This window comes from Pholcus phalangioides, unplaced genomic scaffold (genome assembly GCF_987345545.1).
Source record: "Pholcus phalangioides strain wild (caught in Gottingen) unplaced genomic scaffold, Ppha-v1.0 ptg000007l_1, whole genome shotgun sequence".
NCBI lineage: Eukaryota > Metazoa > Arthropoda > Arachnida > Araneae > Pholcidae > Pholcus > Pholcus phalangioides.
Genome location: NW_028301600.1, coordinates 59,687,853 through 59,703,766, shown reverse-complemented (window position 1 = coordinate 59,703,766; position 15,914 = coordinate 59,687,853). Strand labels below are relative to the sequence as shown.

At 35.5% G+C, this 15,914-nt stretch overlaps 1 protein-coding gene across 5 annotated transcripts in view; it reads left to right on the top strand.

Moving 5' to 3' along the window:
* Window positions 1-12,165, top strand: part of LOC149085569 (uncharacterized) — a 94,127-nt gene extending 81,962 nt beyond the window's left edge. For all 5 annotated transcript variants that reach the window (XM_089233685.1, XM_089233682.1, XM_089233684.1 and 2 more), the window contains one exon: window positions 7,382-12,165. In XM_089233685.1, the coding sequence (XP_089089811.1) occupies window positions 7,399-8,337 (939 nt within the window). In that variant the 5' untranslated portion in view covers window positions 7,382-7,398 and the 3' untranslated portion in view covers window positions 8,338-12,165. The remainder of the gene's footprint in view (window positions 1-7,381) is intronic.
* The last annotated feature ends 3,749 nt before the right edge of the window (window positions 12,166-15,914 follow it).

Sequence of the window (15,914 nt, the reverse complement as noted above, 5' to 3'; positions counted from 1 at the left end):
GTTGCGTAATTGCCATCTTGTCAAAAAGACTAGCAACCGCAAGGCAATATGGCGACGTTTGTGCTTGCAGATTCTTCCACTCTTGACATTTTGGCGAAACTGGAGACTCTGCCCTCGGACTGTACCTAAATTTAGTGTAAAAAAGAGGGACCCTGTCCCCATCCCACAGTTATACATGCCCTTTTCTCTTTTATTCTCTCGCCTACTATTTATTCTCTGCCAAGATTATTCGGCAAGAATGCGAGTCAATAGCTTCTTTTTCTATTCATCTATCTTATGGGAGTTTCGAGAAAAACAACGTCAAGGATAGAAGCAGACTTCTGATCTGTCACGAGACACTGAATGAATTTATTTTTCTCTTCACAAACTCTCTTTATTTGGAGAAGACCAGGGCCGGGTTTAGGTTTGATGGGGCCCCAGGCTATATTAAATTAAATGGAACCGTTATATATGTCCAACTCCAGCTGTCCTTGCAAGAATAATATTGGATATTCAATATAGATTATATTCATAAACATTAGCGAGTATTTGTTGATTATTTTTGATTATTACAATGTGTGATGGATGCACGTTTGTAGAATGGACACTTAGAAGAAATGTTATATTTGGGTCCAATGTCTCGTTTGCCTAGACTTCGGGCATTATCCAAATTTCAAATTCTTCACATTTATTTGAGCCTTACGAGGCTTTCAACAGCAAGTGGTAAAGTACATCGATAGGATCTTTCTTAGTTTCAAATATGCAGATAATTTTCTTTGTTTTCTTAAAACAATTGGCTTGCCATGTTATGACAAAATTTGACGTATAAATATGAATTTTTTTTTTTTTTTTGTATCTTTGTTTTTTTTTGAAAAACTGTTTTGATTGTTTTACGGGTATTTTTATCTCGACGTTATTCACATGAGTAAATAATAACTAAATCGGTCGTTTATGATTTTTTTAAGAATAACAAGCTGGAATCTCCTTTCAGGGCAACGTGTCACCAACTGTGAAAAAAATAACGTCAGTGTATATATTATTACATGAAAGAAAAGAGGAAGAGGACGGTCTCCTTGATAATGTTTTTATAATGCATCAAGGTCAATAACAAGTCAAGTGCCGCCAGTAGTAGGTATAGGCCTAATCGCGATCAAGGGCAACGCGGAATTTGGAGAAAAAGCTTAGACCAATCTGGCCAAATTGTGAAAGCTAGAATTCCATGTCAAACGTTGCGCCGTCCGATTGTAGTAGAAAATAGCCGGTACTAAAATAACTTGCTTAATGTTCGTTCATTATTAAAGGTTGCGATTTTGCAACACGTTTATTCGCGCTCTGCAGTTATCGTCTTTTTTTTTATAAGACTCGAGGTTTCAGCAATTAATTTTGTGCACGAGATCCATGTCTATCACTGATTTGTGTATAATGTTCATTAGAAATTCGTTTTTAGTATGAATTTTCCGGAAATTTTCTTATACATTCTCTTGCGAGAGATTCGAGGGTCTGAATGGATATACAAGGAGGTTTTTATAAGCGATGGAAGAATGCAGCATCAAAGAATGTCCTCGTTAGAAAGATATCTATTGCCTTGTACGTCAAAGATACATAATATCTATGGTCCCGTGGGCATATCACTTCGTAAGGTCATAATTTCTGAAGGGAAAAGAAGGTGGCTCGAATGGGCAAATATGGGGCATCCCTCCACCCTCCTGATAATAAGGTTTTTTTTTTTTTTTTGTACGTGGCAGCTGAAGGAAATCTATGGGAGGTCCTGATAAATACAATTACAAGTGTTGCTCAAACCATCTCATCAATCTAACGAATTGAATGAAAAGCGAGATAAAAGCATCGTGCATGCAATATTTCCGGGTTCGAATTTTTAGAGTTGATTTTGGTGTGAGAGAATGGCTGCTGCTGCTACTCTTGTATGTTATGCTCTTTTCTCAGTTGAGAATTCAAGAAAGAATAAGTGCCTAGTGTATGTGAATTTTTTTTTCTTTTTTTGAGTCCGTAGTCCAAGGTTTCTTTCATAAACGCATTCACCTATCAGTAGCTATTCCCGCCTTCGTATACTGATAGCATTTGACTTGAACTTTGCGCTGTACCTTATCCAAGAAACCGTGTTCCCGACTTCGAGACGACACTGACACCAAAGAAAGCTATCTAAGGTGTGCATCAAAGAAAAACTAGCAATCCGTTGCAGTACTTTATTTATATCCAGAATGTTTCTCTACTTGAATAAGTTGTAAATCAACTGCGCGTAATAAACATCATCGTTCAAATTCGGTCATTTTTGGATTGTCACGTTGGTTATGCGGTAATATTTAATTTTCGACTTTCGAGGAAGGGGTTTTATTTCTGAAAAGAAACTAAATTTTTTTATTAAATATATAGTATTCCTATAACGAAAAACCTACATACTAATGATATATTTTCTTTCCGGAAGCTTTCAGCAGGTGAAAACACAGTTTGGACTTCATTTGCTGTGTAATTTTGCTATAGTATTTTATTCAAGCAAAATTAAGCAGTGTGTCGTTTCAAACATACATACTTGGTGATTGATAAAACTATTGAAAAATATTCGATGGACATTATTGCATAATTACGTGGTTTAGAATATTTTTTTAGCAATAATAGGGAAAATTTGCTCGTAATAAAATGCTAATTGAAACAATTTATCGATAATATTTTCCATGTATGCGTGGAAGATATTATCGACAATATATATGCCACATTTTAAATCGAATCCAACTCGTGCACATGTCGGTTATAGCCTGATCGGGATTAGTGTTTGAAAGATAGTCATGAAATTGGAAATAGGTTTTTAATTAAGGCTGGATGGTATTCAAAATTGGGCATTTTTTACAAAAAAAATTACCGATGTGTGGGGTCATAAAAAACCGATTAAATGAAATTTAGTTTTAATCATTTAATTGAAAGCTGTCATAACCTCAACGAATGGGAATGCTTCAAATATGAGCATAAAAAAATTATGCACGATGTTCGAATATATAGTCTTTAGATCCGGTTCAGCCGATAACACGAGTTTTCATCTATTTGCTACTGGGAAAATCGCTGTCATTACATAACATCACATCATTGGATTCGGATATGGTTGCAAATATCTTTCTTGTGCTGCCCTCTACATTATATTGATACAACTTAATAGTTGATTTGAACTTGAGAGCCGATTATGATTTCTAACTTAGCAATAGTTTTTACTAAACTAAGATTTTTCCCATTATTTTGATCACTATATTCATTTCGAAACGGGCTAAACTCTGTTTAGGTTACGGATAAGATGAACAACAATGCTACAAGACTCGTGTGTATTGATAATTTAATAACATTTCTTGATATTTTATGGAGTTAGTTCTCAGGTTTTGCTTTTTTAGTCTGAAGTAGGATTACCAGACGTCCTCTTTTTTGTCATTTCGAGCGTTTCCCTACGTTTCAGAAAATACGCTTCTTTGTCCTCTTTTTCAAGTTTCCAAAATTATCTTTTTTTTTCCCCCAAGGGGAATTTTTTTTTCTCCACGTTCAAACATACCTCTTCATTAACATGGTGTTTCTGTGGGGTTTTTTTTTCTAAAACACATTGACCAATAGCTGTCGAAATTCTCAGAATTTTATCTGTTTTTGCTGTTAAGGAATTATTTGGGAAAAATTATGTTAGGTTTTATTTATCAGAATGGTGGCGCCATCTGTTATGGAAATCGGAAAAGTGGCGATATTAAATATGTGCACAGGTGTCGCCCTTTCTCAGTTTTCGAATCCTAAACTGAAGAAAATAGATGCTTCTAAAAACCAAAACTTACATGCATATACCCCAACTTGGTATCCTGAAGGGGAACTGGAATATGCAAATAAAATAGGCAATGGTACCATTGATCAAAAGATGTTATCAGGATCGACTCTTGGAGGGAGTTTGAGGGGCATAAGGAATTTTTTCGAGAGAAATTTTGCGTTGAAAAAAGCAATTAACAGAAATTGATTAAAATGGCATACAAAAAGGATTTTTTTATATTTTAATTTTTGTTGCGAAAATATTTATTTTTTTTTTAATTTGAAAGCCCTATATCATATTCCAAGAAGCTGTACTGATGCTGCAGCCAGGGCCAAGCAACTAGATGCTTGGTCACCCGGGGCAAACGCGCATTTTGACGCCCCCTTGTTGTAATGTTGTAGGAGAGGTTTCAGAATGAAATTTGCACCCCCTCGGGTCCAGCGCCCGGGGCATGAGATCCGCCTGCTCCCCCCCCCCCCTAGTTTCGGTCCTGGCTGCAGCAATTCACATGGGCAAAATCGTGATGGCAAATGATATTGCCATGTACATAGGAATTTTACACTTCTGGAATCAAAAGTTAGAGATCCTAATGCACACTTCCATCCAGAGACGTGTTCTGATTTATTGGTCTCTATTTTTTTGGTTGCAGCAACTGAAGACTTTGAAAATGGAAAACACAGATTGTGGATCAACACTTCGTCAATGTCCATCAAACATCTTCGATATTTCGCTTCGTGATATCTGATGATTGTACTTGACACTGATCCTATTAAGAAATTGTGTAGTCATACTAAAAGAAAAAAAAAGCTGATCAACTGTAAACAAGCTGCTATCTGGTCTGCAATAGTGGCAATGGGAGGATTCAAGATTAAGTTCCAATCCGGACTCGCGATGCGAGGATCCGGGTTCGAACCCCACAGTGGTGGTCGGCTGAAGTTGGTTTCCTGTGGTTCCCAACTTCAAGGCGCAAATGCGAGCCGATCTCCCCGTTAAAAAGTCTCGCCACAGAGAGCAACAGTCCTACAACGATAAATCATTCAATCATAACACTTCACTCATAGTTAGAAAAACTGGTGGCAGATGGCAACACTACATAACAAGCATAACACAGAAACAAACTTTACGTCAGGTTGCACTACACGCACATTCCCGCATGTACCGATTCGTTGGGGGGGTGCATATGTGGTGTAACAGTAGTAGGTAGGGCCTCCAAAAAAAAAATGGCTCGGGGATCCATGATGTTCTTAAGTTAGCCACCTCGTTGGGCAATTTGCCTGTTGTGGCGTTGTATTTGTATTTGATGCATGAAATCCATGGTCAAGGCCATAGATGGCCACAGTACAACATATTTGCACGATATCAGCACGCAATTTCTCATACTGTCCAAGCAAATATTTATTTTACGTTCACAGAAATGTCCTCTTTTTGTACTAGTAATGTTAAGATTGAACTGTTCTAGCTTAACATACATAACCAGAGAAGACTTGCGAACACTTATTTGATCAATTTACATGAATATTTTCATGTAATAATTTGTTTCAATTCAGATGTTCTAATTTTTTGAAACAAAGAAGGAAAGGTAATTTGACATTTTAGGACACATTCAATCGATTTTATGCAAATTTTATGACTGATGAGTGACATCTCTCTTCGGACAAGTCACCATGTGGTGGCAGTGTCAAAATTTTATTTTTGTCCTGAGTTAGGTCTAACTGTCTCTACGGACACGTTCAGTGCACACAAGCTCTAAGAAAGGAAGTTTGTTGACTTTGTAGCATACTAGTGGTCTAGAGCGCTCACCCGGCAAGTGAAGAGGACATGGGTTCGATTTCCCGTGGAAACAGTTGAATTTTCTTTCCTGGATTTATTTTTGCATCAGCCAGCTGCTAGAACCTTTGTATAAATGATTATATGCAAAACTATTTTCTTCATTTGATGTAGATGATATTCTTGGTGTTTATGTTTAAATAACTTCATCAAAAATCACTATTGTTCAAATTGTATATTCTGGGCCGCAACCAGGGAGGAGCAGGCAGAACTGTTGCACCAAACAAGGGAGAATGCAAATTTCACCCTTTTATCCCTCCTTTGACATTGCAAGGGGCTGCCAAAATGCGTGCTTGCTTTTGCTGACCAAGCATCTAGTTGCAGTCCTGTGTATGTCATGTATGATTTACTGTATACTCTTGGGTGGGACAGGTTTTGTTAAACATTACTTTTTGATGACAGCAACCCTTTTTCTTTAGCATATTAACCTTATATATCATTGATCAGTACTGCAGCTTTAATTCCATTTCTCATCCCTTTAGTCGCCTCAAACTCAAATTTAAGGAAGTTTTTGCCCGGTTTATTTGCGTACACCAATTCTCTATGAGAAAACGATATGATTAAACTTGGTATGTCAAGTTAGGGCAGGTTACTTGTTAAGTTCTGTTAGAGCCAAGACTTATGTAAACTTTGATTATTTGTATCAGAGAGAGAAATTAGTCAGACATCTCTTTGCATAGGCGGAGATAGACTTGGATTTCTGGGGGAGGGGGCACGATGATGATGTCAATTCATGTATATGCATATACATTAGATCTGTCGACTCCATCTTTGACGCTGGCCCCCCCCCTCCCCGTATCTCCGCCCATGCTGTATTTTATAACATTCATGTCATAGTTTGCTAACCTTTTTGTTCTATCACCTTCCTTGAACATTTTTTTCTCATTGCCCCCCCCCCCTCCCCCGCAACTCAAGAAGCAACCCATAGGATCCTATGCTAAACCGATATAGCTTCTACCGCACCCTTCCCCCCCCCCCCGAAGGGGCGATATTGCCCACTTTGGGAAACACTGGTTTACATAAAGCTAGTAAATATATAGCAATAAATATTTCTTATTTGTCATATTTTATACTAGAAAGTGTTGCAACTTTCAGTTTAACTACTGAATTGTGCATAAACATTCATATCCCGGGGCCAACAAATTTTGTTCGTGCGACCTTATCAAGTATGAAGAATTGGATCAAGGAAGACTTGAAATCATCAAATGACTCTGTTGCAGTTATTATTGAAACCATATGCTAACACACATTTACAGCTGGAGTCATTCCGATTACTTGATTCCTCTGGTAAGTTAAGCCATGGTCTACAATTGAAAATAGAACCAGACGTTTGGTTAGTGGATGGAGTAATAAAAAAAATCTAAAAAATACTTATTTTCCAATCATTTTTTCTGATCGCAAGCAAAGCGAGGCACCTGGTTTTGTTACGATCTGAAATCTTTACTGGTATTGAAATTATTGGAATGTTCATAGATTATGTGACTTCAGGAGTGTTAAATAAGGATTTCATTTTGAAAGGATTTCCCCAGTGAAAGTGTGGTTCCTAAGTTACAACTGCTGATTTTTCGCATTGATTCAAGCGACATCATCTTTCACATGTTCCATGTTTTCTTTAAAATTGTTTCGCTGTTGAGCAATTTCAAATGATTGAACCATTTCTAGAACCAACCAAGTTTTACTAACTTTCATTGTACATAATGCTCCCAAAAGTTTTTTTTTCTTCATGAGAGTTGATGATTTGGTGCTATTCTATTATGCTGTTAATTTTGATACCCATATTTTGTCTTGCAGGCAAGGAGAGTGTTTCGATGCAATTGTGTCAGGACAGGATGCCATACGCTCGGTCCGAGACTCGTCATAACAATGAGACAACACACCGTGAACGTAAGCGAAGGGGAAATTTGCCAAAGGAGTCGGTTCACATTCTGCGCATGTGGCTGTATGAACACCGATACAGTGCATATCCATCTGATAAAGAAAAAGCCAAGCTTGCTGAAGATGCCAAACTCACAAACCTACAAGTCTGCAATTGGTTCATTAATGCCAGACGACGCATTCTGCCAGACATCATCCGTAAAGAAGGTCAGGACCCCCATCAGTTCACAATCACGCGCAAGAGCAATGTTTCAACTAACCGATCGTCATCGTCACCATCATCATCTACTGTTTCCAACAAGCCAAATAATCCATATATACGGCCCATAGAATCGCATCCCAGTCCAGTGTCGCTCACTGATGGTAGTGCCACTGACATGGATGCTGATAGTGAGGACTCTGATGGAAGCACATCAACATCCACTTGCTCTTCTCAAGTCAGCTCATCTCAAGATGCAAGTCACAATTCACCTCTAAAGCTCACTAAACGATGGCAAAGGACCCATGAGCAAGAACTTTTAAATCCTTCTAGTTCAAAGTATGAGTCTCCATTGATGCAGAATAATGAGTGCAATAATTTTTTGCCCATTAAGGATGGAAATGATGAAAGTATAAATCACGATGTCAATGCCGCCAATGATGCCAATACAAATTTTGGGTGCTTTTCTCCATATATATATTCCTCAGTTTCTTCTAAGAGTGATCATTCATCCAACGAACTTTGGCCAACTTCCAATACACCCCCTCTGACTCCACCATGTTCCAATGTTGATGAGTCACTCAACCGCCTTTATGTGTTAGTAAATGTTGCTTGTGAAGTACGGGATAGACTTCACGCCAAAGAAACTGCTACTGATATTGGATTGTGTTGAGGATGGTAGAAACACATGAATTCTTTTCCTTTCATTTTTACTTTACAAGTGCCTTTAAAGAAAAATGCCATATATATATATATATATAGGCCTATATGCCGTATGTAACTAATATTTGTACACCTCCGTCCATTCTGAATGAATAAGCAACCTTATCTCCCAATATTTTTGATTTCTGTAATTTTGTGTTTGCTGCTGCTACAATTGATTAGTTCTCAAGTTGAACCAATGTGCTTATTTCAGTACAATTACTTAAGCTTGCAGTGCCAATACAAAAAAAAAAACCTCCACAAGCATGTGTTTATTGTTTAGATTGGCAAAACCAATTTATTTGTTTTCTCATTGTGGTTTTGTATGTGCTTTTTATTTTCCAAGTTTCATTATTAAATTTGAGTTTGAAATGCATGTATATGTTTGTAGCATTCATCTAACAAGCTTTTGGAAGTTCCTGGTTGTTATGCCACTCTGTGTTCCATCATACAATGAGTGGAACTTAATCAACAGAATAATTTTGAATTAATTGCCCAGAATATAACAATATGTATTGGTAGAATTGTCACTCCTAAAACATGTTAAATTGCTAGTGTTAAATATGAAAGAAAAGTATTCTCAAAAGAAAATTGTTTATTTAAAATAAATGCTTATATGGAAATCTTTTGATTTTTGGTGTTCGATAAATACAAAACAAATGTTAAAGATGTCTTGGTTGTAATATTCTTCCTTAATAAACAAAAATATAGTAAATTTCTTATATATGTGTTCAACTAGTTATTTCCTTCATATAAATTTCTTCACTTGATGTGGAGGATGTACAGTTAGTTTATTTTGGTTTTCTGTAGAGAGTGAAGAATTCACGCATAAGTAATTTACTATTATATATCTAAAAAGTGTGCATATTAGTCAACTTTTTTTTAATTATAAAAGTGTTTGAATATTGGTCATTGAGATTAATACAAATATATCATTCAAAATGTTTTTGTATCCTCATGATGCGCTTCCTTGTAAACTCTGATGTGCTGTATTCTTTGTTTTTAGCCTATTTATATTTTAGCATATTCCTTATGAAGCTGTAAATATATATTTAGTATATGAACACTTTCTTGGATTGATTTTATCAGGAAAATGAATTGTCTAGTTTTCTTTCATTTTAAATCTCGTAGCTCAAGATGAGTTGAACTTCAAGGAAAGTATTTAATTTTCATTTTATATTGTTTCTAATCAATCAAATAGCCATCTTTTTATTTTTTTTTTGTAATCTATCTCTGAGTTACATAACATTAGAATTAACCAGAACGTTCAAGCAAAATCTGAATCCTGATTTCATATATGCGATGTCGAGTATGAGAGTGCAAATTATTGATGCTAATTAATAATTTTGATATGCCCATTGTATTTTATCACCCGTTTATATTACGAAATGATTGGAATATTATAAATTAATCATGTGAGATTTTCCTGGTATGAATTCACTGTATGTTTTCATGATCAGTTTTTTTTTAATCAGTTTTTATACCGGTGATGTATGTTGATAATAGCTAACATTTTTTTGATACAGATAGAAAATAGTCAAATTGAGAACCTGTTCTCTTTTGAACTGCACTGACGTTTTTATTTTCTACAAACCTTTGAAGAGTGGTTGTATATTTGAATGAACAGAGTAGTTTTTGAAGTGCTAGTCATTGCAAATAAAATGACTGATATGATTTACAGGTCTTTCTTACAATTCCAATGCTGTAGACTGGCACATTGCTGATTTTGCCCATGATCTATATTGTTCTACCATTACTTCCGTGCACTATAAAAGTGTTTATTTTCTTATGAGTGATATATTTTGTAAATATAAATTTTTCAGCTGTCTTTGCTGAAAAGTAAAGCTTTAAATGAGTATATAACCTGAACTCAACACAACTTTACTGCAGTAGTTGCTTCAGTTTTTCTTACATTGGTCTTGTATGTTACATAAATTTTCACCTTGTGTGAATAGTAACAGTACACATATGATAATCAAGATATCTAATACTGAATAAATTAAAATGCTTTATATTGCTGTGGAATTTACAGAATTACAAGACTGAAACACGAGTAGTATAAACATGAATTACAAGATTTTTTGTTTCACATTTATATATACTTTTTAATATATTTTTGTATTGAAGTTGTAATTTTAATTAATATAATCTTATTTTCTACTCTTATAGTTGAAGCTTTCATAGCATACAAGGCATTTATGGCTTAACACATTGTTGATGGTATATCGTGAAATGAATCTTCCCACATTTTTTGTTTAGAAAGTGTCAAATATATGTACGATGCTTGAAACAATGTGAATATTTCATTGTATTGATGCTTGTGCTATTTTCAATAGAGATTTTTCCTCATGGAAAAAAAAAAGTAATGAGAATTTGTTAATGTGCAAAAGTATAATGTATTAATCTTTGTTTATTGTGTTTTTTTTTCTATTGTTCCTAACTGGATTGAATGTTTCACAAGCCTTTATTCCACAATTTTAATCGTATCAATTTATCATTATCACTAACTTTTTGGGCACGCACAAGATACGAGTTGCTGTCAATCCATCAACAATGTGTCAATGTAAAAAAGTATAAATTGCAAATCCCAACATCCCCCCCCCCACCCCAGATTTTAGGATGAAACTTCCCATTTCGGAAAACAGACTCGAAAATGTGTGGCAAGCAGAGCTGCCAACATCAATACGATTCGTTGTTTTCATAAAAATTTGAAGTTTCTGTTTGAGAGAGTATATTGGAAGTTATGTATACTTGTGCGGGAAAAGGATGTTGAGTATTCTGTATAATTGATATTTCTATTCAACAGAATTGTTTCTACCACAGTATTTCAATAAACAAACTTTAATTTGGGGATAGACATGATTATATCAGCCATTGAATTATTGTAATTCTTGCAATTCTGAGATGAAGCTGTTCGATTCAAACATACATGTTTATATGCTAAAATAGCTTTTAAAAAGCTTTAAATATTAATATACAGTTATATTGCTTTGTAACTATTTCCATTTTAGAAAATTTCATCCCTCATTCACTAGGTGGGACATTTTCTAACTCTGAAACCGCAAAAAATTATATACTCTGCTGCATATACAAAAGTTGCAAATCTTCAGCGAAAAAAATAAATTTTGTCTTTTAATTTTATCACTGCCATGCACGCATTGTTTCTTCATTCATTGGCTATGAGAGTATATTGAGCAAATGAGTGCTTTTTTTTCTTGTGGAATTTAATTAGATGTTTTTTAAAACAAATTATTATTTTTTTTTTTGTGTGCAAGCTTTGAATCGTGTGTAGCTCAGAGTTGTGTGGTTATTTTTTTTCTTCTAAAAAAATTAGATCTTGAGTTCTTACAGGTGTGTGTGTGCGGTTTTGTGATGGTTATAAGAAATATTAGTTAAAAGTTGTGTTATCAAGTTGTAACTGCAACAACAAAATGTGAAAATCAAAGCAAATAGGGTGCCTTATGTAGAAAGATGTTGATTGCAAAAGAGAGCGCTATTGGTATATGTATATTTTCTCGAAATTTTCTTGTATTCAAAGTTTAATTTTTTTTTTTACTATTAGAGCTTGTTTTTAACTGCATATTTTTAGGGGGGAAGTTTTGCTTCGCGTCTGCCCGACATGTGCCTAGTCAGGACTTCAGTATATCTGTCACATCACTGTACATTCCACACCTCATTTGATCGACCTCTTTACATCAGAAGATTGCTGGTCTGGAATGTATCAATTTCTGTATTGCAACCACATAGTGGTTGAAGTGATAGCATGCGGTAAATCAGTAAAGTGTGTGGTTAAAAATCATTTCTGCCTCTTTTTTTGTGTTTTTTCCTTTGGCATATTAATGCAATTTCAATCATTCTTAGCGCATAATCTACCACGGAAATAGACTGCAATTCAGTCAAAAACATTCGTTTGTCACAACGCTCATATAAAAATTAGGAAATTTCATTTCTGAAAATTTTTTCTAATTTTGCGTCATAATGTATAAATAAAACACATCTATTGACTATCCATTGAACAAATTCGTTTTGACAAAATTTAATGCCAAAAAATAATCACTGAAAATATACAGGGTACATAGGTAACAGCACGCACGGCATTACTAGTGTACCGTTTATCCAGGAGGCGTACTTCCAATTAGAAAACTTATCTAAATAACGTATAAAACTCTGATACGTCATTCATGTTGCAAGGGGTTGCATAGTTATTAAAATAAATCTTTTTATACGGAGACCCCCCCATGCTCAAAAACCCAATTAGAAAGTTGTTGCCCCGTCTCCCTGATGCCAAAAAAAAAAAAACATGTTTTCGAGGGGAGTTGGGAAAAAACAGCATTAAATACGGGTAAGCCGTTTTACCCGCATCTGTTGCTGTTTTGTTCTTTCTTCATTTTACCTTCGTTTTTTTTTATTCGAATATATCTGTGAATATTGCAATTAGAAACGTGGAATTTTTTCTTTTGCATCGGGAGAGATGGCAAGAACTTTCTGTGTTTTTGAGCAAAGGATGTCCTTGTAAAAAGTTATTTTTTTACTTTTATGACTGTACAACCCCTTGCAACATGAATGACATGAGTTATTTGCATACTTTTTTTAATTGAATGTGTGCATCTTGGATCAATGGTTTACCAGTGAAATGCCGTATATAGATAGACGATAAAAAATACCCCACGGATTTTTTTTTTCATACAAAAAAAAAATTCTAAAACCGGCCACTGCTAGAGGGTTAAGGGATCAAAATAAAAAGGTCTAAGCTGTATATATATTTCATTACGAAATGAGGGAAATATTTATCTACTTCGATACATTGGATCTTTAGATATACGTACACTACTTAAGGCACAAATTACGGATCAAATAGTATATATAGCATAAAAAAACTGCCAACACAAATTTTGTTTTCATTAACACACTATATGAAATACGTGAATATCACGTTATTTTTTAAAAAAATCCTGGCGTACCAAGTACGTCAGGAGTTTTTGTACTGGTACTTCAACCAAGTTTGAAGTACCAGGTTAGATAATTTTGAACTAATTGTTTCAAAAACGTTTTTTTTTTGTCTTTAATTAGAACTAAAATGACCTACCAAATAATTTACATAACTGTAATTATCATTGCATTTATACTAAAATTTTAATTTTCTTATTCTACTTTTCATAATGTCTGATATAAAGGGTTAAAATAATTCATTTCTTTTGTGGATGCGGTATGCAAATGCGACAATTTTTCATTTTGATAGAATCTAGAAAAAGAACAAATGTATAGGTTAAAACTTGAATTATTTTCTTTAATGATATATCGGACAATGCACAGATTACCATACAACCAATTAGCATTTCAAAAACGAACGAAGCATACCGATGCAGTTGATTTATGCTAGTTCACTTCTGGCTCTTGCTGTTATGACACAGCAAAAGACAGTTTTCGATGTGCTTCCGTAGAATAGCTATCCAAGATTAACCCAGAGCTCATCCAACCTGGTCATCAATCGCCGTCAGATATTTGAAATTTCCAAGGGTGCCGCTATCCTGACAAGTTTGAGAATTCTTGTTCAGGCATCTTTCTTTGATGTAGGCTATAAATCTCCATTCCATTACGAACACCGCTGCGTTTGAAATAATTTGCAATCAAACAAAAATAATGGTGTTTTCTTTAACCTTTTGCGGTCCTGTGTCGAGTCCACCTCGACATGGGACTCCATCAGGAAACAACGATCGCTTACAATAATAGGAAGGCCCATTGAATTTGGCTTCTTAGCAAAGGGACAAACATCCAGCGGCCTTCCTAGTTGAGGAGGCGGCGTTATAAAGTACGAACTGTGCCAACAAAGAGCCGAAAAAAACCTCTGGACGGAAAATTATTAACAGGCTTGTCCTGTGTCGGTCACTGATTTTGTTACATATACAGAATGCCTCTGCATTGCATTAGACAACTATCTCACAAGACGTAACACTAGATGTTGCAGTTTCATTGGTGTATTTCAGTGTTTCTTAATCGCTTACTTCCAGAGCGCCTTTAAGTAGCTCCTTGACTTCTCGGACTCCCACGCGAGGCCGTACCAAAGAGGGGTCCGCCTTCCCCGGGAATGTTAGAAAATGTCTGATATGAGGGGGGGGGGGGGAAGAGTACACATTTCATCTCAAATAACTCAACCCGTTGGCTACACAAACCTACTTTTTTCAATTACCTTTTACAGCAGAAAGACTCCGCGCGAAGCTTTGACGTCACTGACATCGTCCATTTCACCTGTAGCCATTGGATATAGCAGTCCGTAGTATGGGCCGTTCAAGTATTACGTTAGCATCGATGGGGAAGGTAGTTTCCGATTTGCTGACTTTTGATGGGGGGGGGGGTTGGATAATGCTTACGTCATCGACCACCTTTAATGTAAATATGAAATATTTTTAATGGCATCATATACTCGGTGCGCCAAAAACGAGAAGAACCAGAAATAGATTATAACACATAAAGGTATTTTCTTCCGAAATTTGAATTAAAAGAAATATTTTTTTGCATTAAAAAAATAAATTTTTGATCATCGGGGGAAGGAGCACGAGCCCCCTATGCCCCCAGCCCGTGTACGTCTCTGATCTCACCAATATGCGTTACGATTCATAGGGGCAGAGCTGATGACGAAATTTTGCTGACAGGGGGGGGGGGGAATCAAAAATGGCTAAAAATTTGCTTACGTAATACTTGAACGGCCCCAATGCGAAATCTTTACTTTTTTTTGCATTTTTTACTATCCAATGACTATAAATGAAATGGAGGACTTCAATGACATCACGAGATTCGTGCGGAGGCTTTCTGCTATAGAAGGTGTTGGCCCGTCTTACATGTGCCATTTATTGTACTATGTGCCGTATATGTACCGAGATACAAAATTTAATTTTTATGCGGTCATCCAACTTTCAATTAAAAAGTTATTGCCCTGTCTCTAATGAGCCCAACGAAAAAAAAATTCAATGTTTAATTGCAATATTGGCCGAGATATCTGAATTCAAAAATTGCTGAAAAGGAGGGGACGAGCAGCATATCAAGTGTATAACGAACTTGTCCGTCAGTTTATGTGGTTCTTCCTCTAATTTTCGGTGTTTCTTCAATTTAGATATCTAGATGAATGCACTTAGAAAACGAGGTTTTTCTTTGGGGGCTGAGGAGAGAGAGAGAACAATTTTTTAATTAAAGGTTAGAGAACGGGGAACTATAAAAAAAACAATTTTGTATATCGGTACATATAAGGCCATATTTAAGATGGGCACGTTATTTAAATACATTTTCTAATTATATAAAAGTACAGGGTGTCCATAATTAAAAGACCCTATTTTAAAGTAGCCTACAGGCGAAACCAGTCATCAGAAAATTATGAAATTTTGTGGAGGACTCTTCATGAAGTGATGGGAATTTGTTTCAGGAGGGAAAAAAATTAGCTTTACATGTCACCACCAGAGGGCATTTTATTAAGAAATGACACATTGAGGCAAACGTTTACAATTTTAACAATTGTTACTGCAACAAAACATGTTCCACATGATAGCCATCATTTTC